The 22,553-nt window shown below is 38.8% G+C and overlaps 1 protein-coding gene and 1 long non-coding RNA gene across 2 annotated transcripts in view; both read right to left on the reverse strand.

The window, feature by feature from the left end:
- LOC124883235 overlaps positions 1–13,353 on the reverse strand; it is a 51,287-nt gene extending 37,934 nt beyond the window's left edge. Inside the window, exon 1 of the long non-coding RNA XR_007042123.1 lies at positions 13,127–13,353. This is a non-coding gene — a long non-coding RNA (uncharacterized LOC124883235). The remainder of the gene's footprint in view (positions 1–13,126) is intronic.
- An 849-nt stretch (positions 13,354–14,202) lies between these two features.
- The window catches only part of rassf3 (Ras association domain family member 3), a 74,770-nt gene continuing 66,419 nt past the window's right edge, over positions 14,203–22,553 (reverse strand). The window contains exons 4-7 of the mRNA XM_047389814.1: positions 21,780–21,953; positions 21,128–21,215; positions 19,595–19,710; positions 14,203–17,468 (exon numbers count right to left, since the gene is read on the reverse strand). Of these exons, the coding sequence (XP_047245770.1) occupies positions 17,319–17,468; positions 19,595–19,710; positions 21,128–21,215; positions 21,780–21,953 (528 nt within the window). The 3' untranslated portion in view covers positions 14,203–17,318. The remainder of the gene's footprint in view (positions 17,469–19,594; positions 19,711–21,127; positions 21,216–21,779; positions 21,954–22,553) is intronic.

The following is a 22,553-nucleotide window of genomic DNA, read 5'->3' on the forward strand; positions in this document are numbered from 1 at the left end:
TGAACCACTGGATGCACGTGGTCCTCAAGAATGGTTCAGTAGTCCTTGGCAGTGACGCGACCATCTAGCACAAGTATTGGGCCAAGGGAATGCCATGATATGGCAGCCAAACCATCACTGATCCACCCCCATGCTTCACTCTGGGCATGCAACAGTCTGGGTGGTGCGCTTCTTTGGGGCTTCTCCACACCGTAACTCTCCCGGATGTGGGGAAAACAGTAAAGGTGGACTCATCAGAGAACAATACATGTTTCACATTGTCCACAGCCCAAGATTTGCGCTTCTTGCACCATTGAAACCGATGTTTGGCATTGGCGTGAGTGACCAAAGGTATGGCTATAGCAGCCCGGCCGTGTATATTGACCCTGTGTAGCTCCTGACGGACAGTTCTGGTGGAAACAGGAGAGTTGAGGTGCACATTTAAATTTGCCGTGATTTGGGCAGCCGTGGTTTTATGTTTTTTGGATACAATCCGGGTTAGCACCCGAACATCCCTTTCAGACAGCTTCCTCTTGCGTCCACAGTTAATCCTGTTGGATGTGGTTCGTCTTTCTTGGTAGTATGCTGACATTACCCTGGATACCGTGGCTCTTGATACATCACAAAGACTTGCTGTCTTGGTCACAGATGCGCCAGCAAGACGTGCACTAACAATTTGTCCTCTTTTGAACTCTGGTATGTCACCCATAATGTTGTGTACATTTCAATATTTTGAGCAAAACTGTGCTCTTACCCTGCTAATTGAACCTTCACACTCTGTTCTTACTGGTGCAATGTGCAATCAATGAAGACTGGCTACCAGGCTGGTCCAATTTAGCCACGAGACCTCCCACACTAAAATGACAGGTGTTTCTGTTTCATTGTCCAACCCCTGTATATCTTATACATTTTCCTGTTTTTCAATGTCAGCCAAAAAGTTCCATGCTTAAACTTCCAATAGACATCCAAAAAACACAATTTCAGAACAAATTTATTCCAATTTTAGCCATGACATCTATTGATTATTTAGATGTCGTTAAGACAGATTTTTTTTAAAGAAATACTCTCTGGGCTTACACATAAGTCTCAGAGCTGAAACTCTGAAAAGCCACTCAGTGAGAAAGAGGCGATTACTCCAAAAGCAAAACAAAGTAGTAAGATTACAGTTTGTAATTGCACTCAGGGACAAAGACCCTAATTTTTAATAGACATATCCTGTGGTCTGATGAAACATTTGGTGGAAAAACAGGGGCGCTTGCAAGGCTAAGAACACGATCCCAGTTTTATAGTACAGAGGTGGCAGTATTATGTCGAGTGGGTGTTTTATTACAGGAAGAACTCTGGTGCACTTCACAAAACAGATGGTAACATTATCTGAAAACACTGAAGCAACATCTCAAGACAACCAGAGAGTTAAAGCTTGAGGACAAACGGGTGAAGGACCACTGGAGCTCGTCCTCTGAAAAAAAGACAAAACGGTTTTATGATACTGGCTGCTCAAAACCCAGTGTTTAAAACTGTTTAAAATGAATACTCATTCATATTTTTAGATATGTCTGAGATTTTATACTCAGATTGATGCAACCGAGATTTGATCCTCAATCAATGACCTTGATGTATGGAAAACCTAAGATGGGACACTGGGTTTGGTGGCAACTTGGAACCTAAACTATATATGAAAATGGATCAAAGAAAGAAATAAAACAGTAAAAGAATTTAAGATGGCAAGTTTCCAAGTCTAGTAAAAACACTTTAAACAACATCCAGATTTTATGTCATTGCCCCTACGGCAAGTTGCACAATAAAGATATTTTATCTTTCTTTGGGTTTTACATATACCCATAAAACTTTAGACAAAGTACATTTAGTGCATTTGTTCACATGATATTTTTCTAACTGGCAGATAACATAACTTGTTTTTCTAGGCCTGAATGCAACTTTATATGCATAAATATGGTTAAACCAGAAACCAAATAGGCATTTTTGATTCACATGTCGACAAACCATAAATCTTAGGGATGACCAGGTCTTCCAACATGTCTGTAGGGAAACCTGTGCAGGTTTAGACCAAACTCACTCCCACACAATTTAATGCAAGCTGCTACATGGAAAACTCAACCGCCATGTGCAATCATGAGAAAGGAAACGTGCAGTGCTGTTATCCTGAATCCCATCACCACCTGTCTGCAGGTTCCTCCGTGTAAGAAGACCTCTTCCTTGTCAATGTGTCTTTAGGTCTGTGTCACAGAGACTGTGTGAGCCATGCCCCGCTTTGCATTCCTTAGCCATCCAACCTCTGTCCGGCTTGGACTTTCCCACAGAACTCTAAACCCTGTGAATGAGAGTAAGCCTTTGTTTCTGGCATTTTTCATCCCGATCCCAGCAACTTCCCCATATTGGAATGCATCAGGAATGCCAGCACCAGCTACCTGGCATTAGAGAGTCTTTGTGCGGAAATAGGAGAGGCTGAAGGAGAGGGCAGGTCAAAGAGGTCCGATAAAGGATGGCTGACTTCTCAAGGTAGCCGGCACAAATAAAAGAGTGATTAAACATCAGAGCTGGGGCCGGAAAGCATCACCAAGGAGTAGTTCAAAGCACAATGGAACTGCTCACATCTTGGAGATTTTCGCTATGACTTCTTTGTGTCTAATAAACAACTTATTAACTGGAGGAGTGGTGTAGCAACTGATTGGCATGCAAACACAAGCTGAAACATTTAACACGGCTGACACAGTGAGGTTGTCTGTGAGGTGCAATTCCATTCATTCCTTTCTACTGAGAGGCAGACAGCACAGGATTTTAATTTAAAGGAAGGTGATAAAGATTCATTAAATGAACAATTAGTGTAAAGCCATATTTATCGGTCCTGGAGGCTAAAGCTAACAGCTACCCTGAGAGGGACAAAGACCGAAGCGTACTTAAGACAACTCTAATCTCAAATATGTCATAGCAGTTTATGCACAATCTATTTCATCGCCCTTTAAACTGTCAGCATATTTCTATCGATCAGTTACTATTGACCCTTAACTTGCAAAGTTAATTTATGTCAGTTATTCAATTCAAAGCATGAAACCCAGTAACTCTAAAAGAATTATTCATACCAAGTAACAAATTCCAGGAGTCAGTTTCAAGAATTACGGCTTACAGTTTATGAAAACCTGAAGTAAAATAAAATAATTCCATATTAAATAAAACTGTTTTTAAAAAAAGGATTTCTAATGAAGTAATGGTATGTTGCGACCTACACAACAATGGGGACCGCTGACTAGACAGCTGTCCAGCAGATGACCACTGACACCCTCCACAAGGAGGGTAAGCCACAAAAGATCAAGGCTTAAGAAGCTGGCTGTTCACAGAGTGCTGCATATTAATGAAAAGGTAAGTGGAAGGAAAAACTGTGGCAGGAAAGGGATCGAGGATTGAGGAGAAATAGGCCAATGAAAACATTTAGGGGGCAATTCACAAGGTGTAGACAGCAGCTGGACTCAAAGCTTCAAGAGCCACTACATACAGATATATCCAGAACATGAGCTACAGCTGTTGCATCTGTTGTATTAAGCCAACCCCTGAATTAAAGACACTGGGCTAAGTGTTGTTCAGCTGTCCAAAATCCTCTCTTCAGAAATAAATGGATAATTATTTAGTTAAGACTCATAGGCACCACTAATCTTCCTGCATGAAACACATACTGAGAACCGAACACAGAGTTTCCAGGTGGAGTACATTTCTGATATGAAACATAAGCAGAGTAAGTGCAGAGAACTTATCTGTTAATTAGTCTCCATGACTAAAAAAAAAGTCTTATCATTTCTGATTCACAAAGGAAGATCACTGGTGGTGCAATGCCTAGTTCCTCCATTCCCATGCAAACATCCCCAAATGTAGACATGATAATGGTTTGAATGTTAATGGAAAAGTATTCACATTTAACCGCAGTGATGTCAGTTTTAATTTGCTTTTTGGCGCTAGATGTCTGCTTAGGTCTTGGTCCTCTTCAGACTAGACGTTACCTTCTGCCTCAGGGACCAATTAATCTGGATATATATTAAATAAAGATGCCAATAGAGTTATCTACTGCAGTCAAGATAATAACTGCTTATATGGTTGTAACAGAACCGCACTTCAAATATTCTAAACTATCCCTTTAAATGGTACTCCTGAATGCGTTTTTTGTCAACAAAATTCAAGTTTGTTCTCCCTTATTGCCGTTGCTGTGATACTCAGAGACAAACAGAGTTTGTCAGCAAAGCAAATATGAGTGCAACATAAGCGGCTGATCTTCCCTGGATCCTGAGCCTGAAGATAAGGAGACCAGATAAAGTGATAGCTGAAGGGTAACAACAGAATTGTGAAGGCAAGGGTGGGGCATCAGGTCATATATCCCCACGTGTCATTACCAAAGAGCCCTACAGTTACCTCCTGCAAGGACATCATCTGTCTCTGCGCTGCTGGAAGTCTACTTTACACTAATATAAATATCCAGAGTAATAACTATGACTGAATATGTATCATTAGCCACTAAACAGCAGTATCGCTTGCTATTCTGAGTCAGATGAAGGCAGCTTGATCCCGACCTCGGTTCTGCTCCAAACCAAATGTGAATCCACTCTGCCTGGTTCCTAGAAAACTCAGCAGATGTTCTGTTTATTACTCTCAGACTGCCAAGAATCTCTGGAAGGACGAGTGAACGAGGGAAGACCAGACTCCCCTTTCTTCCTCCCGAGAGGACATTTTATGCACTCTTGGAAAAGACAAAACATCTTACTTGACATAAAATAACATAAATTTTCCCAAAAACTGGGTCTTTTATCTGGATTTTTTTGTACAGAGAAAAACTCAGTTCTTTTCTCCATGTGCTTTATCTGATCTACCAATTTCGTTTTATATGAGGGGAAAAATCTAAGTCATGCAGCAGAGATTTGCCTTCAGTTCTTGTTTGGTATTTACAAAAGCAGACTTCACCATGGTCACCAGTGCTGCATGTTGAGCAAAAAGGGAATCGTTTCCTATTTGCTTCATTATGTAACCAAAGACAAGCTGCACAACCAGCCTCGCCACCCCTAAACATCAGAAACAGGGTTTGCTGTAAAGTCTTCTGTAAAGAATCGGAGGAGTCCGGATGTGGCTTGTTGAAGGGTCTTGGTTTTTACAATCAGGGGAAAACGTTAAACACTTAGGTCCTATTGTGAAAAATAAAACAGCTTTTCACAATCAACTGAGTGCAGCAAAAGAGAAGTGAGGAGCGAGGCCAAGAGGAAGTATTTACTTCTTTACTCTGTGAGAATCCAGAGATGAAGAAGTTATGAATGAAGAAGACCAAAACACTTTATTGCTTTAGCTTAAATTAGTCAAAGCTAAGATCCATCTCAGGTGGATTTTCATAAATTAAATAATACTGTAAAATCAAAAGTCTAATCAGCATTTAAAATGTGGGACAGCTATGCTCTTTAGCCGGAGTAAAGCTTGTTCTACTCTAAGTCGCTTTGTAATTGTAAGTGAAAGTTAGCGTGTAAAACTGCAGCCCCACTTCCACGTGGGGTACCTCATGACAGGGTTCCTACACATTCTTCTAGGTAAAATTCCACAATTTTCCAAACTCAAGTTCACAGTCAACAGCCCCATGTAAGCTATCTGTTGAAGAAGAAATATGACAAATATTTCTACAGTGGTCAGGTTTTAAATACCTGCAAATAAAAGAAACTGGATGGATGGATGGACAGAGGGACAATACTTTAGTCATTGGATCAGGGAATCCAAACATTTTTCCATATTTTTCTCTAGATTTAGCCAGACTACATAAGAACCTCGCCTGGAGTCCATCCTGAGGCCAGTCCTGTTTAAATGAGGCTTGTTCTTTAGAGACAAACCATTTTATTTCATTGCTATGCAGAGGACATTTATATTTCTCTGCAGACTGCTCCAGGCTTTTAGATATGGTCTTCTTTTGTCATCTGCAAGGTCAACAAATTACATCTCGCCATCTTTTAACCGGTGTGTATGCTTTTATTACAGCCCTGTTGGCCTCTCTCCATCGGCTACCTGGTGGTAAAAGAAGAGATTTTAATATTTTATTGACTGGTTCCAAGGATTTAAAACAGGGGAGCTCCAGTTTATTAGCAGCGACCGTTACACTTGCACAGTGTTAAGGAGCGAGATGCTCCAACATATTCCATGAACCTCACCTCTTTTTATTCCCTTTGTGTTTTACTTTATAACTTTTTAATTGCTTTATTAAGTTTCATAAAGTTTACCTCTGTTTACTGTTTCTGGATTGCTTAGTTTTATTTTTCAGCACTTTGTTCCAGCTTGACTGATTTTAAGTGTGCTTTATATAAAAAATAAATCCTTGTGGGACAGGTGAACATGCAGGATGTCGACTCGCATTAAGACCTACTTTATCACAAGGAACATTAAGCAGCGATGACTGCTGGAGCAAGAAGTTGGAACTTGTTAAAAGATAAAGTCACACGTAGGAGTTTATCTTGTGAAATCCACATAAAAAGCGAAAAATGCAAGACTGCTTTCACAGTCAGCTTCCATGGATTACAGTGGATATGTTCACCTAGTAACAGCTAAACACACATCAACACTGACTGGATATCATAAAAAAATCTATTACAAAATGTGAAAATAAAAATGCTTCAATCGTGCTGCTGACCTGAAGAATAGTACACAAACTTCAGCTTGTGTGACTTCCGCTTTACATCCGTTTCACTTTTGGTTTTATTGATTTACTGTGAAAATCCTTATCACTGTCGGAGTGCCCAAACAAAACAATATAAGGTGTCCTTGGATGACTAACTAACACATGACCGAGATAAAGGGCGTTATTGCCGATATTATGATGTGCCATAAAGTGTGTGAGCAACCATTCCCAGGGGCCTTTGCTCTGCCGAACGATAGAGACCTCCTGCTTTCGCTTAAAGAAATGTTCAGTCAGATTTTATAAAGCACAGCTACAAGGTATGCAGTCTATGTCGTACAATAGCATTGTTAGCATTAGAGGCGTGTTTGTCTAGAACATGGAGAACATGCATAATTGATTACAAGGAATGCAAAAAAATAAATCGGCGATTGATGGTTTATAAGCTATTTTATTATATTCATCTTATTTTTTTCTTGTTTTGTTATTTATTTTACAAATAATGCTTATTAATGGGTGTGAAAACAAAATTTTTTGGTTTATTTAGTCAGTATTTAATACAGCTGGCACAATAAACTGTTAAAATATAACGATGTGCTTTTTATTTAAGGCAAAATATTGTATAAAATTTAGCCCTTTGCGTTATGGAAACACCGTGTTGATACAAGAGAAAACTCAGGTTTTTAAGAAAATGGCCGCCTATCGTTTATTCGTTAGTCGATCGATGAGATCAATCAACTTAAGATTAACTCATTAATTGATGACTTGCATCCCTAATTAAAACCTCCCTAAAAGTACATTTATAAAGCTGATGTTCTTCCTCAATTTTCTGCAACTTTACACCTCAACTCTGCAGGATTGTAGGGACAAAACATTGCCCTTTAACTCCACTGCAAGACACTGATGGCTAGTTAAAGGCCAACTGAGACAATCAATAAATAAAGTGATGCATTTCATGAATGAACCTACCCTGCAGTAAATGAAAGAGTCTCATTACTTCCAGCTTGAGGAGCAACATTAAAGCAGGGGATCAAACATTAAACGTTCCCAATAGAAGCATCCGGTTGAAGGAATCAGTACTGGTGCATTTTTGTGTCTGAAAGAGGTGGAGCTAATGTGAAGTATAAACAGAAGGTGGGTAATAATCAACATTTGGAAAAGCTGGATTTTTTTTTTTTTTTATCATCCTGATCTAAATGTTTGCACCTGCTGGGAGTGTTTAGTATACAAAGTACGTCCGTCCGATATGTTGTCATATAAATAATTAAAAAGTTTTAATCCACAACCGCCACATTATGGTTAATACAAATAAATTGCTACCCGTTTGACATGGATTAGCAGAAAACATTAAGTAAAGTGATGTGTAACAGTTTTAAACTCTCATTTCTGTATATTTTCTTTCTAAGCAGCCAAATTTTAAACTTTTCAGGTTTTCTGAGGAGCTTTGGACTTAGGTTTATTTTTCACTCATTATCTGTGCAGCCATCCCAGCAACGTTATTAATACTACCATGAATAGCATAAGCTAAAGACGTTTAAAAAATGGAAATTATTTTTCAATACAAAGCTGGGAAGGTAAAGTGGTAAGAACACCTAAGAAAATGTTAATGCTTGAATATTAATAGTTTTAAAAGACTGGATTGCTAACAGCCAAAGAAATATAAATGTTTATATACTTTTAACAGCAGTATTTGGAAAGCTAATAATTTCAGCTTTTGGTGCAAATTTTTTAGGATTTTAAAAAGGACTTATTTATGGTTAATAGCTCTTCGGGTATCATGCAAAAGTACCATTTTACTTGATTATCTTTTCTATTTGTTATTGATTTAACTAAATGAACAGGTATAAACTATGTCTGCTGGTAACAAAGGGCCTAAAATCCATTTTAAAATTAGTTCGTTGCATCTCTGAGTCGATTTGTGTTGCAAGTCCATCCAAACCTACATCCACTTCCTACAAAAAACTACTTTGTATCCATGGGGTTTCTTTTTCCTTCAGTGGACAAATGGAGCTTCAGGTTGTGCAGGGGCATCAAACAGCAGCTGGTTAATGCTGAGATGTTGCAGCGGACATCCTCTATGACTGAGGACCCTCGTCTGTGTGGTAATGGCTGAAGTTTTCATCAGGACAATGCTGCAGTTCACAGCGCATGCCTGACAAAGGACTTCTTCCAGGAGAATAACGTTACCCTTTTGGACCATCCTGCGGGTTCCTTTTATCTAAATCTAACAGAACATTTGGGAGAACCTCAGCTCCAGACTGTAGATACCCCTTGTGAAGCCATCTTCGACACTTGGAGCAACGTTCCCACTAACTTCCTGGAAACACTGGAATCAAACATACCTAAACGATCAAGTGATCAACAAGAATGGTGAAGCCACTCATTACTTAGTCCTTTTTTGACACTTTGATTTCTGTTGTCAGGGGGTTTTCAGGTTTTTTGACCTACGATCTTAAACATCTCATCAGCTGATGAATAGCCTATTTTAGTCAAATTGTTTTCAAAACACTGCCTGCTCAAAATGTGGTTTTTTTTATCTCTTGCTCCCATTTCTTCTGACAGCATTGTGAAACTCTACTTAGATCCTTCTTAAGATCCACTAGTGCAACAAGCAAAACGTTGCAATGACCAAAACTGAAAGGTACGAAATGAAGGAGTGAAATGACCAGACCCTGTTCCTTGCGAAATTATCTGTTATTAGTTGACTTCTAGGAAACAAGTACTGGGTTGACACTGGACAGAAATGGAGAGAAAAAGTAGCACAAATCCAAAGGAAAACCTAAAAAGACCTTTAGATCAAGACCACTTTTAAAGACTCCAATGAAGTCAGACATCTTCAATGCAAAAAAAAAAAAAAGAAAAAGAAATGAGGGATGACAGAAGACTTATGCAGACAGATTACAAGAAATGACAGAAAACAGTGTTTGCAGCATGTCAGTAATCTGTGGTGTGGGGACGGTTTACACTCTATCTTAGATGAGCAGCAAAGACCTCAAGTCACTTTTCAAAACAGCTGACTCAGATCAAGAAACATCTCTTACAGCCCTGTGCTCTGAATGTGAGAAGATACCTCCAAACTGAGCAACCCAGCATAGAGATGACTAAGCATAGGGCCTCACGCCTCTGGCACTGTAGAGACATGTTCCACTCTGCAGCACACAGAAACCATTTCACACGGTCCCCAGACTCTTGGCTAAGCGAGTGGGAAACGTCAGCAGCTCTGTAGTGAGCATTTATGCTCTGTGGCTGACTGTGTACACTTGCTGTTAAGCAAATGTATGAGGGTGTTTTAGTCCCAATAAAGTTGTAAAAGAAGCCAGTGTGATTTAAATGAAATAAATGACATTTTATGTGCTTTGATCTCAGAAACTAAAGTAAAAATAATTAAATGCAACAGCAGCATTGACAAGTAAATGAATCCTATTGCTGGTGCTCCCCTCAAATGTCTGAGCTAAGCTTTCTCTTCCAACCCACCCCCAGTGCAAGTGTGTTCACAGTGTGTGGTCTAATGGGAAAACTTTCCATGCTTTTAGGTATCATCGCCATCATCTGGTCAGTCTCACAAACTGCTGCACGCGTTTACATTTCTGCTTATCTTCTGCCACAAAAAAATAAATTGATTTTTTTTTTTTTTCTAACAAAGATAACACCACAAACGATATTTGAATGATTCATAGTTTTCTATGATTCCCAGAGGAATGGAGAACACTAAAACAGAAATATGTGTTGTTTAGAGAAGGCAATATGGCTGAGAAGGTGGATTTAATCTGTTTCCGAGTTCAAACGTTTAACAGCAAAATAACACAGTCACTTTAATCTTGACGGAGTAGACAATGAGGCTTTGTCTAAAGATCTTATGTGGTTTTTGTAAAACGGAGAAAAAAAGCTTAATGATGCCAGTGGGAATCAAGCTTTTAGGGCTTTAAATGTTATTAGTAAGATCTCAACTAACTCCAAAAGCAGCTGGTAGCTGGTTTTAGTCAAATAAAATGTGAGTCATATGTGATCATGTAACATCTTGCTGAGGGCTGTACAGGTCCTTCTCAGAATATTAGCATATTGTGATAAAGTTCATTATTTTCCATAATGTCATGATGAAAATTTAACATTCATATATTTTAGATTCATTGCACACTAACTGAAATATTTCAGGTCTTTTATTGTCTTAATACAGATGATTTTGGCATACAGCTCATGAAAACCCAAAATTCCTATCTCACAAAATTAGCATATTTCATCCGACCAATAAAAGAAAAGTGTTTTTAATAAAAAAAACGTCAACCTTCAAATAATCATGTACAGTTATGCACTCAATACTTGGTCGGGAATCCTTTTGCAGAAATGACTGCTTCAATGCGGCGTGGCATGGAGGCAATCAGCCTGTGGCACTGCTGAGGTCTTATGGAGGCCCAGGATGCTTCGATAGCGGCCTTTAGCTCATCCAGAGTGTTGGGTCTTGAGTCTCTCAACGTTCTCTTCACAATATCCCACAGATTCTCTATGGGGTTCAGGTCAGGAGAGTTGGCAGGCCAATTGAGCACAGTGATACCATGGTCAGTAAACCATTTACCAGTGGTTTTGGCACTGTGAGCAGGTGCCAGGTCGTGCTGAAAAATGAAATCTTCATCTCCATAAAGCTTTTCAGCAGATGGAAGCATGAAGTGCTCCAAAATCTCCTGATAGCTAGCTGCATTGACCCTGCCCTTGATAAAACACAGTGGACCAACACCAGCAGCTGACACGGCACCCCAGACCATCACTGACTGTGGGTACTTGACACTGGACTTCTGGCATTTTGGCTTTTCCTTCTCCCCAGTCTTCCTCCAGACTCTGGCACCTTGATTTCTGAATGACATGCAGAATTTGCTTTAATCCGAAAAAAGTACTTTGGACCACTGAGCAACAGTCCAGTGCTGCTTCTCTGTAGCCCAGGTCAGGCGCTTCTGCCGCTGTTTCTGGTTCAAAAGTGGCTTGACCTGGGGAATGCGGCACCTGTAGCCCATGTCCTGCACACACCTGTGCACGGTGGCTCTGGACGTTTCTACTCCAGACTCAGTCCACTGCTTCCGCAGGTCCCCCAAGGTCTGGAATCGGCCCTTCTCCACAATCTTCCTCAGGGTCCGGTCACCTCTTCTCGTTGTACAGCGTTTTCTGCCACACTTTTTCCTTCCCACAGACTTCCCACTGAGGTGCCTTGATACAGCACTCTGGGAACAGCCTATTCGTTCAGAAATTTCTTTCTGTGTCTTACCCTCTTGCTTGAGGGTGTCAATAGTGGCCTTCTGGACAGCAGTCAGGTCGGCAGTCTTACCCATGATTGGGGTTTTGAGTGATGAACCAGGCTGGGAGTTTTAAAGGCCTCAGGAATCTTTTGCAGGTGTTTAGAGTTAACTTGTTGATTCAGATGATTAGGTTCATAGCTCGTTTAGAGACCCTTTTAATGATATGCTAATTTTGTGAGATAGGAATTTTGGGTTTTCATGAGCTGTATGCCAAAATCATCCGTATTAAGACAATAAAAGACCTGAAATATTTCAGTTAGTGTGCAATGAATCTAAAATATATGAATGTTAAATTTTCATCATGACATTATGGAAAATAATGAACTGTATCACAATATGCTAATATTTTGAGAAGGACCAGTATATTGGACAGAAAGTCTTTTAGATGTTTATCTGCTTTCTTTATAGACCGCTCAAAATTAAAGGAATATTTCGAGGTTTTCAGGCTGAAGAAAAACTGGCTAAATAGCTGCAGGGATAATGTCAAACCTTTGATGCTAAATATTTCAGAAGTAGCACTTATTTAGAGCAGGGTGGAAATGAGAAAACAAGATTTTGTTCCCTTGGTTCAGCTAGCTTCAGCGTTAGCGCAGCTAGCTGCTTCAGAGAGTTAGAAAAGTAGCCATTAAAACCCTGTTATGCCATTAAAATATGTAATTTTCTTTGATTAATTTGATTTTTTTCTTTGTGGCGAGCATTTAGGTAGATAAATGTAAAAATACAGTTGAAACCAAATCTCAATTTATAGTTGATGTTTAAGCTAATGTTTACAGCTAGCTGTCCAAGATAACATTAGCAATACAGTTCCACTCTGCAGCAAAGAAGTACAACAGAATAAAATTAGCAGTTTAAAACTCACATAAGCCAAATATTAATGGTTACTTAATAAAGGGGGATTTATTTATACAGGCTTATAAAATACAAACTACATTTAATAAATTAATCAGAAGTTAAATGACAAATATCTTAGAAATGACTTCAGCTGGACATCTGCAAAACAGCACCCAGTCAGTCCCACTATGGCAAGCTGTGACCGCGCGGTTGATTCACGTGTGTCATATTTATTTTAGCCAGATTTCATGAAGCAAAAACTATAACTCAGTTTATATGCGTACAAAACATAGCCAGCTAACTAGCATTTAGCCGAACTAGCTAGCAGAACAGATAAACCTCCTACAAACTGAGGGTTGGAAAGCATGCAAAGCACAAACAAATGCCTTACCTGTATCCTTTAGCTTTCTGTTTTCTTCTAACATTTTCTGCCCCAGTGGGATGTCGTTTTTTTAATGCCATAACCGCCGTTTGCCATCCAAATTCTCAGTAACGGGAATGATAGACACCTGTCAATCATTCCCATCATACCTGTCAGCGGATGTAACTCTGCGTCACAGTTCAAGGATTTCCACTTAGATGTTCCACCAAAACACTAACCGCTAATTGAGGCTTACTTTTTCCGTTCATCCTAATTTTATTTATCTTATGCTGAAGCTAAACATTGAACTCTGGGGCCCCCTAGTGGCTGAGGAAGTACCGTGCATCTGGATATGTGCAAAAGTCTCTTAGCTCCTGTATGCCTGAATTTATTTACAATTACATAAAAATATATATATTTAAGTTAAACAGATGCAGACATAAGCAAAGAATATTTTGAATATAGCTCATTGACATTATGGTATTTTGTCATACAAATTTGCAAAATTAAGCATAAGGCACACGTTGACCGCTAGATGGCGGCTAAGTTCCACAGCCCTTGGTATATGTTAAATATGAATCCAACTGCCTCTGTAGGGGCCTCCATTTTAATTATTTAAAATTTCTTTTTACAAATTGATAAAAAAAAAAAAAAAAAAAAATATCATTTTGGAGGCTTTAATTTAGTGTTTTCAGAAATTTAGGACAAAATTTTGGTTTTACAATTATCAAATAGTTACAAAATTTACTCAGTGATTTTTTAAATAGCTACCCAGTTAAACTATACAAAGGCAAATAACCATTGCCTTAGTATTTGAAATGTTCTGTTTTCCAAATGGCATCTAAACAGGCAATGAAGCCAAACAATGTTTTAGTGCACTTTGAGGATGTATTTGAGAAAACCTGATTCAATTAACATGCTAAAACAATATAGTGTATTGGATGTTAAGATGAAGTGGAGTGACAGTGGTGCAGATTAAAATGAAACATTATCAAAAACTTTCCTGAATTCAAACTTAAAGTGCCTAATTTTGATATGACCTTCTTAGATGCACTGAAACAGATACAACCAGTTATAGGAAGCATGAACAAAAGCAGCAACAAGGCTTTAAATATATATATATTTTATTCCATGCAGACTTTCACATCATTTTTAATCAAAGAATATGGAGGCAAAAAAGGGCCAAAACACAATTTTTATGCAGACAAGAAACTGTATTCAAAACTTCTTCTGCAAATTAGAGAAACCACACTTTTTTAACCATAATGGCCAATTTATGTATTTACTTTACACTAAATGTTTTAAATGGTAAAAATAAACAAAAGTAGCTGATTCTGCATCCAAATTTCCCCAAAACTATTCTTGGAAAAAAAAAAGGTTATTTTATCACAGCTGTTTGAACCTCTCAAAAACAACAGCCTTAAATACAATGTTGCGTGTCTCTGATAATTTTTGCTTCACTTTCACAATCATTTCACAACATAAAAGATTCAAATACCTGAAGCCCTTTTTTTCCTTCCATAAACTAAACCCAGTGTTTGATAGAAGAATAAATCAGGGTTAAGTTACCCTTTAAATAAAACTAAATGTTATTAATTGTTCCCTGCATTGGGAGGAGGCCTCTGGTATCATTTTGCTCCTGGCAACAACACAAAAATATATTTGGTAACAACAAAAAGACGAAACAGCAGAATAAATCTTTAAGACGACACAGATCTAAGATAGTTGCAGTAAATGACCACCAGAGGGCATCATTGTACAGCAGTCCCTGCAGCACCATCAGCGTGACATCATTCAGCGTCAGCAGAGAGAAAACAAAACATCACTTTTCATAAATCTTAATGGTTTGGTTTACCCAAATGATTGTCTTAATACTCATTTAAAAGCTGATTGTGTATTTTTATATCTGTATAAATTCAGACAAAAACCTCCCAAAAGCAGATCTTTCTTACATTAAAACTACTTTTCACTGAAACCCTTTTCACCTTCTTTTCCACTGTTAGTATTTTTTCCATCCTCACTGTCTGTTTCCCTCTGAAATATCTCACATAATCCAAAATCAGTTTGACAAAGGAGGTCAAGGCTGGACATCTCAACTAAAGATAAGAGCACAAACTAAATCCATTTTAACTCAACAGCTGCAGACAGACGTGACTAAAAAGAACAGGACAACCAGATGGGACAATGCAGCCTCCCTTCCTCTGCAGCTATCAGCACACACAGGCCTTCTCTACGTGGGCTTTCATTAACACACATGGTGGACAAGCAGTTTATCAGAGTGAGCTGTGGCTGGAGGAAAATCCTGTTGTCTCCAGGCCAACCAGTCATGCTGCTTGTTTGTCCTTCTTTCTCATGTTTCTTTCTTGCAAACATCTCATGTTTCTTTTCTACTTCCTCAAACACACTCTGTCAACTTCCTGAAATCACCCTCTCTCTGCAGATGACTTTACATAAAAATATTTCTACTAAATATGATTTCTCTGCTAAGAATATAAAATTTTTTCATTAAAATATGTTTACTTTCAGTACCCACATTCAGAAAGCAGTTTTCAGCCTAGATTTCACTGTACCGGTAAGGAGGCCATTCCTGCCAGTTGAAGAAAATAAAAGAGCCAATGTATTGTCATGAGATTCAAAGTCATAGTTTTTACTCTCCAACTCCTAATTCTGACCCTATATTATATTTAAGACTTTAAAGTTTAAATTTCAAAATTGAAATTCAATTATTTTGAGTTTTCTAGCTATAAATTTGATGACTCAAACTCATTATGACATTATATCTTATAATTATATGTTTATACTAATTGTCAAAACTAGGACCCTAAAGGTTCAAATTATGACTTTAGCACTCATGTTTTTCTTTGCAGGGCCAGAAATGTGCTTCCGTACATTTGCTTCAGTAAGTGTGAAACCAGTGTTTATGGAGCCCTAAATGTGCCAAACATAAATCATTATAAAAAATATTCAATTAAAATACAGTAGGCTTCAAATATAAATCCATATAGTTCTAGTATTTCTAAATATATAACTATAAAGACTATAGACTGATAAAGTAAACTGCTTCATATTTATATTCCCTACCTTTCAGACGTTCAATGAAAAATATACAATATATATAAAAAAAGATTTCTCTTTAAACGTATGATGAAATGAGCAATAAAAAACATTTTCCACTTTTTTGAAATCTAATAATCACTGATTTTGAAGACTTAGTGATTTATAATGTTATTGCTACAGCCAATTAAAGTTTCTTTAAAAAGTGGCCACATTCTAACATGACTTAGGAGAAAAGCCAGCATTTTCTTTAAACAAAATACCGCTAGATGTAAAATTTTAAGCAAAATATTAATAAATGTAACAAAGAAAATCAGCAGTTTACATATTTGGCCTCAACATCTCAATGTGTGGATCTCATATAAATATATATTAAAAAAACAAAACAACATAAAAGCAATTTAAGACATTTAATATAGACTATTTGTGTTCTTTGAGTAAAATAAAAATATACATATCGGAGTTTGGCACATCTGGGACTCCAAAATTTATAAAAACTTAGTTTATTTTTTTAGAAATACTTCCTCATTTCCAGCTTCATCACTAAATACCACTTCCAGTTGACATTTCTTATTTCTTATTTGTTGTGCACATTAAATGGCAGCTGTATAAACCGGTATCTGATGCAGACTTCATGTAGTCCGTCTGTATCAAAAACAAGCTTGTTTCTTCAGCTAAACATTGAAAACAAAATAAGACTTTGCTTTAAAAAGAGAAAAAAGATAAGGCTTTACCCCTATAAATTAAGAAAAAATATGTACAAACCTTTAAAACAAAGGAATTAAATAAAAAATACAGCCTCAAGTCTTTCACAAGTAAAAATAAAGTGAAAGAAACAAAGAGGAATGAAGATAAATTATGTGACAGCAGAAATAAGAGGAACGAGGGATGGTGAAGAGGAAATAATTTGGCACACAAGTGGATCTTTGGCGAGTGCAGTAAAAGTCCATCCTCTATTTTTTTATTTGTCCTTCATGTGTTTTCTGTCCTCCATCTAGCCAAACCATTCCTTCGTCCGACTGCTGGTTACCTCCTCTACCTCGGCGTTCCTTCCCTCCGTCCACAAAAACGTACACCTCATTTCTCCTCCGAGGAGATTAAAAACAGAAAAATGACATCCTCAGCCTCTGTGAGGACCAGGAGTTTGGTCTGATGGAGGGTCAATCCTCTACAAACTCCCTCTGATCTCCCTCATGGCCTCCTGCAGTCTCTGGCGGCAGGCTTCATAGCGGCGAATTATTGCCTCCTTCTGCTCCTGCTCCTCTTTGTCAAGTATCCGGAGAAAGTTTCGCAGCTCAGGGATGGAGAAGGCATCCCACTGAAGGGGAAAACAGATAAGTTTATGTTTATAAGGTAAGCAGTTGTAGAGTGTTTGTACAGGGACTTAAATAAGTATTTATTTCCCTGGAACCTTTTCACATTTTTTCACATAACAAGGACTCAATGTAATTAATTGTGGTTCTGTTCGACAGATCAACAAAAAGTCGTACGGATCTGTTAAGTAAAAAGAAAATTAGGTACGGGTCCAACAATTTTATTACTGTACAAATGTACAACTCATGTAGGAGAATCTATTGACAGGTCGAGTGTTAGCTGAGTGCTCGACGAGTATGGCCTCTATGGAAGAGAGGCAAAAAGAAAGCCATTCCTATAAGTAGACCTGATTTTAGTTACTTCCCCTGTTTGCAGGGAGAGTGGCAAACATGAGAAAGAAGGTTGCTCTGGTTCACATGAGACTAAAATTTAATCTCTCACGTACATGTAAAACACTATGTGTCAGAAAAGGCACACTACACATCATCCTGAACACATCATCCCCATGGTAAAAATGGTGATGATAGCATCATACTGTGGGGATGCCTTTCTACAGTAGATTATTCATCCAATCTGACTAAGGCTGAGTTTTTTGGCTAAGAGTAATTGCCAAAGGTGTCAGTCTGGAGGTGCAAAACTGTTTGTGAAAGATGGTTCTATAAAATATTTTGTCAATGGAGCTTAAAACATATGAACACCACTCTTTTCACATTTTTATTTGCTATAAAGAGTTTTAAAATTATGTACAGGGGTTGGACAATGAAACTGAAACACCTGGTTTTAGACCACAATAATTTATTAGTATGGTGTAGGGCCTCCTTTTGCAGCCAATACAGCGTTAATTCGTCTTGGGAATGACATATACAAGTCCTGCACAGTGGTCAGAGGGATTTTAAGCCATTCTTCTTGCAGGTTAGTGGTCAGGTCACTATGTGATATTGGTGGAGGAAAACGTTTCCTGACTCACTCCTCCAAAACACCCCAAAGTGGCTCAATAATATTTAGATCTGGTGACTGTGCAGGCCATGGGAGAACATCAGAGAACAATACATGTTTCACATTGTCCACAGCCCAAGATTTGCTCTCCTTGCACCATTGAAACCAATGTTTGGCATTGGCAAGAGTGACCAAAGGTTTGGCTATAGCAGCCCGGCCGTGTATATTGACCCTGTGGAGCTCCCGACGGACAGTTCTGGTGGAAACAGGAGAGTTGAGGTGCACATTTAATTCTGCCGTGATTTGGGCAGCCGTGGTTTTATGTTTTTTGGATACAATCCGGGTTAGCACCCGAACATCCCTTTCAGACAGCTTCCTCTTGCGTCCATAGTTAATCCTGTTGGATGTGGTTCGTCCTTCTTGGTGGTATGCTGACATTACCCTGGATACCGTGGCTCTTGATACATCACAAAGACTTGCTGTCTTGGTCACAGATGCACCAGCAAGACGTGCACCAACAATTTGTCCTCTTTTGAACTCTGGTATGTCACTCATAATGTTGTGTGCATTTCAATATTTTGAGCAAAACTGTGCTCTTACCCTGCTAATTGAACCTTCACACTCTGTTCTTACTGGTGCAATGTGCAATCAATGAAGACTGGCTACCAGGGTGGTCCAATTTAGCCATGAAACCTCCCACACTAAAATGACAGGTGTTTCAGTTTCATTGTATCTTCACTGTATCTTTTCAGTTATTCACTACTTTGTGTAGGTCTCTCGAGTTAGAACCCAACAATATACCGAATCGATGCCTTCCTCCATCTGAAGAGGGGGGTCATGAACAAAAGAGGGGTCTATCTGGTCTGAACGAGCCCGCCAACCACAGCTGCCCCAGGACAAAGCAGTCCCAACCACCACATAAATTATGATCTCAACCCCACTTCTTTTATATAACGTAAACATGTCCTGAACCTAAATTTTTAGGTGCATTTATATTCATTTTAATTTTTCCTTTTGATTTAGTGAAATGTAGAAAAAAGGACAGAGCAGAAGAGGGATGACTAGAAAAATTAAGGTTGAAATGAGAGAAGAACAGAAAGGAAATGGAGAGTACGAATGGGAAGAACAGCAAAACAGACTGAATTCATTTGGAACAGATTCAGGATTAACAGGAAAGGCTAAAGTCTGTCCCACCATAACGTCTCCAGTTTGCTGTTCTCTTAGAACGAAGCTGAGGGTGTCGAGGTCGGGTCCGGCTACCAGGCGAAGGAACAGCGGCTTCTCGCCATCCGCCAGCTTGCACACATACACTGCAACACACAAAGATGGTTACAGTCATCACTTATCCAAGCAGGTACTTTTTCACTCTGTGTACATATAAACACGCATGGCAGAGGACCAAAGGATGGGAGTTGCACATTAATCTTTACAAGACACTGTGTTTAAAGTGATATACAGGTTCGTTAGGACTAACTAAATTATTTCCATTTGCTTAATCCTAGAATAATAATTTTTTCCTCCTAATTCAGAAGTTTAATTATAGTAAAATGACTGTGCCTTTGAGCCCTGATGATGATGTTGCATTTTAAGCTTCTGATGCCCCCGATTCCTAACATCCGAGTTAACTGGAGGCACGCCTCTGGATATATTTTAAGGCAACGCCTCAAACACACTGCGTCCTTGTGTGACATCATGTGAAAATCGATAGAAATGAGCCAAGAATACATTCTTGTTTCAACACGTTCATTTGTTCAAACAATTGAATACAAGATGAAACAGAAAAGCTGTGTGAAGAAACCTGACCCGGTGACACCGGTTTTGTCAGGAGGAACCCCAACCCTAAATTTGGGAAGCTTGTGGAAGGAAAACCCACAAAATTTGACCCAAGTCATACAGATTGAATGGCAATCCTACCAAATATGAAGAAAATGCATGTAAACCTCTGAATTTTGAATAAAGTAACAGTAATAAATTCTCCGAATATTTCGGCATTTAGCAAACAGAAATCATTTTGATAACCCTGACTGACGCAAAACAGGAAAAGTTTAGCTTGATAGATAATATGAGAAAGTGAGGTTATGTGTAGGCAAATATCTGTATTTACATCTGAGCGCAAAAAACTTAAGCACACTGATGATTTATAAAGATTTAAACTTTTACTCCTAAAACTCCCCTTTAAAAACATTCCTCTATCTCCTGGCCACAGCCAAGTTAAAACCCCTTTACCTTCTCATTAAAAGCCAAATTAAAGCCTTTAAATTTTACATACATCTGTCTGTCTAGACATGGTCTTTAATTAGGAGACAGTTTCACTCCCGTAATTATTGTAAACAAAACCACAAGAAAAAAAAACTCCACAAATGCCTCTAAATATTTAACTGATAATTAGGTTTGAAATAACCTTTTTTTTTGTAATGTTAGAAAGTTTATATTGATGTCTGTAGCCAACAACGTTTCTTCTCAGTCTGAGCTGCTAACTAGACGTGAAATCCTACAACGTATGTGTGTGCTGTATTTATACGCAGCATGTGTGTGTATTCCTGGGTATCCCTGGTGTGTTGTCGTTGTTGGGTGAACCCTGTGGTATTCAAAACGAGGGCGAGGCCTCCACGCATGCGCCGCGTCAGAGCCGAAGCATCCGATGCTGCGACTGGCATGATCGGCATGCGGCTGCATCGCTGGCGTTTTCACCTTCTCCCTCACACCGAAACCCTGAGGAAGACTCACCCTGCTCGTCCCTGCGGCAGCGTTTGTACAGCGCGTACTTGGCCGGGTTGTCTGCCACCGTGAACTTGTTCAGCAGCGCCGTGATCACCTGAACGCACAAAAACGAAAACGCTCAGGTACTCAAACGCTTTGATCAAACTACAGACAAGAATTTGTGAACTTATTTTGGGAAATATTTCCATCATAAAACTTACATACAGTAATTATCTATCATTTATTAATATTTATATTAAATATTTCTATAAATATATTGTTCAATATTTTAGTAATTTGTGATTTGTTAGTAAAAGACTTCATTCAGATCCTCATCTTTTTATATTGTTTGATCATTTCTAATGTTTTTATTCTTCACCAGACACTTCGTATTTGTTTATATAAAAAGTGTTTTACAAATAAAATTTGAGTGATTGTTCCCAGCAGGTGGATTAATTAGCTTCTTGCTGATCTATAAAATATTGCTAACCATTTTAATTTTTGCTGCCTATAATTTGGACTAAAATGAAATATCTGATCTTTCTGACTGTGGTGCAGAAGGAGGAAACTTTCTGGCTTTGTTCTGTCTGACCCTGACTTCATCCTGTATGTCATCAGGTCCTCATTAGCTTTCCCAGCTGGCTCTGAGTTGAAATATGTGTTGCCGTGGGTCGCCCACCTGTTGGACCGTGTTTTCAGAGCTGATGTGGAGAGTGTTGTCGACTCCTCGAGGTAGATAGAAGGCCTCCCTCATCATGGCACCTCCTGCTCCTCTCTGAGCTGCCCGCACCGTCACTGGCCTTCTCAGATCCATCAGGACCTTGATGAAACCAGTGTACACACCAGAAGGGTTCTAAAAGACATGGAGTTACAACATCAGCTCAAAACTGCAGGACCGCTGCAGTGGAACCGAAGCCACATGTGCATGGAGGGTTTTGCTGTTCTCTGAAAGTCATCCCAGACATAATGATAACAAGACAAAACAGGAGCATAGAGATAAAAATCAGAAAAAAGAGCAAAGACAAAATAAACCAGGGTGTGGGTAACTGCTTCACACAGGGAGTCAGTGAAGGTTTTGCTAACTGACCGAAAAAAATCCAGTCTGAAATGTTTGCCAGGTGTCTCAAAAGTTCCAGGAAACGGGGAGCTACCGAACTGTGAGGATCTGCCGCTTTTCTCTGTGATCAGTTAGACAAAATGTAAACTAATGAAGGGCTTAGTTAGAATTGGTTTTTATTTCATGCAGTTTAAGCATTTTAGCTTCTTTTAGTCTAAGCAACTAGTAAGAACTCTAAACTTTTCACTTTATAGAGAACTGAGGCACAAGTCCTTAGAAACGTTTAGTGAAATGCTTTTACCCCACATTGCACCACCGTTTTAGCAGTGAACACAACTTCAAACGCATCTCTCCCTGCCAAGGGAAACACTGAGGGAGAACAATAGCAGGAATAAC

This window comes from Girardinichthys multiradiatus, chromosome 17 (assembly GCF_021462225.1).
Source record: "Girardinichthys multiradiatus isolate DD_20200921_A chromosome 17, DD_fGirMul_XY1, whole genome shotgun sequence".
In the NCBI taxonomy this organism is placed as follows: domain Eukaryota; kingdom Metazoa; phylum Chordata; class Actinopteri; order Cyprinodontiformes; family Goodeidae; genus Girardinichthys; species Girardinichthys multiradiatus.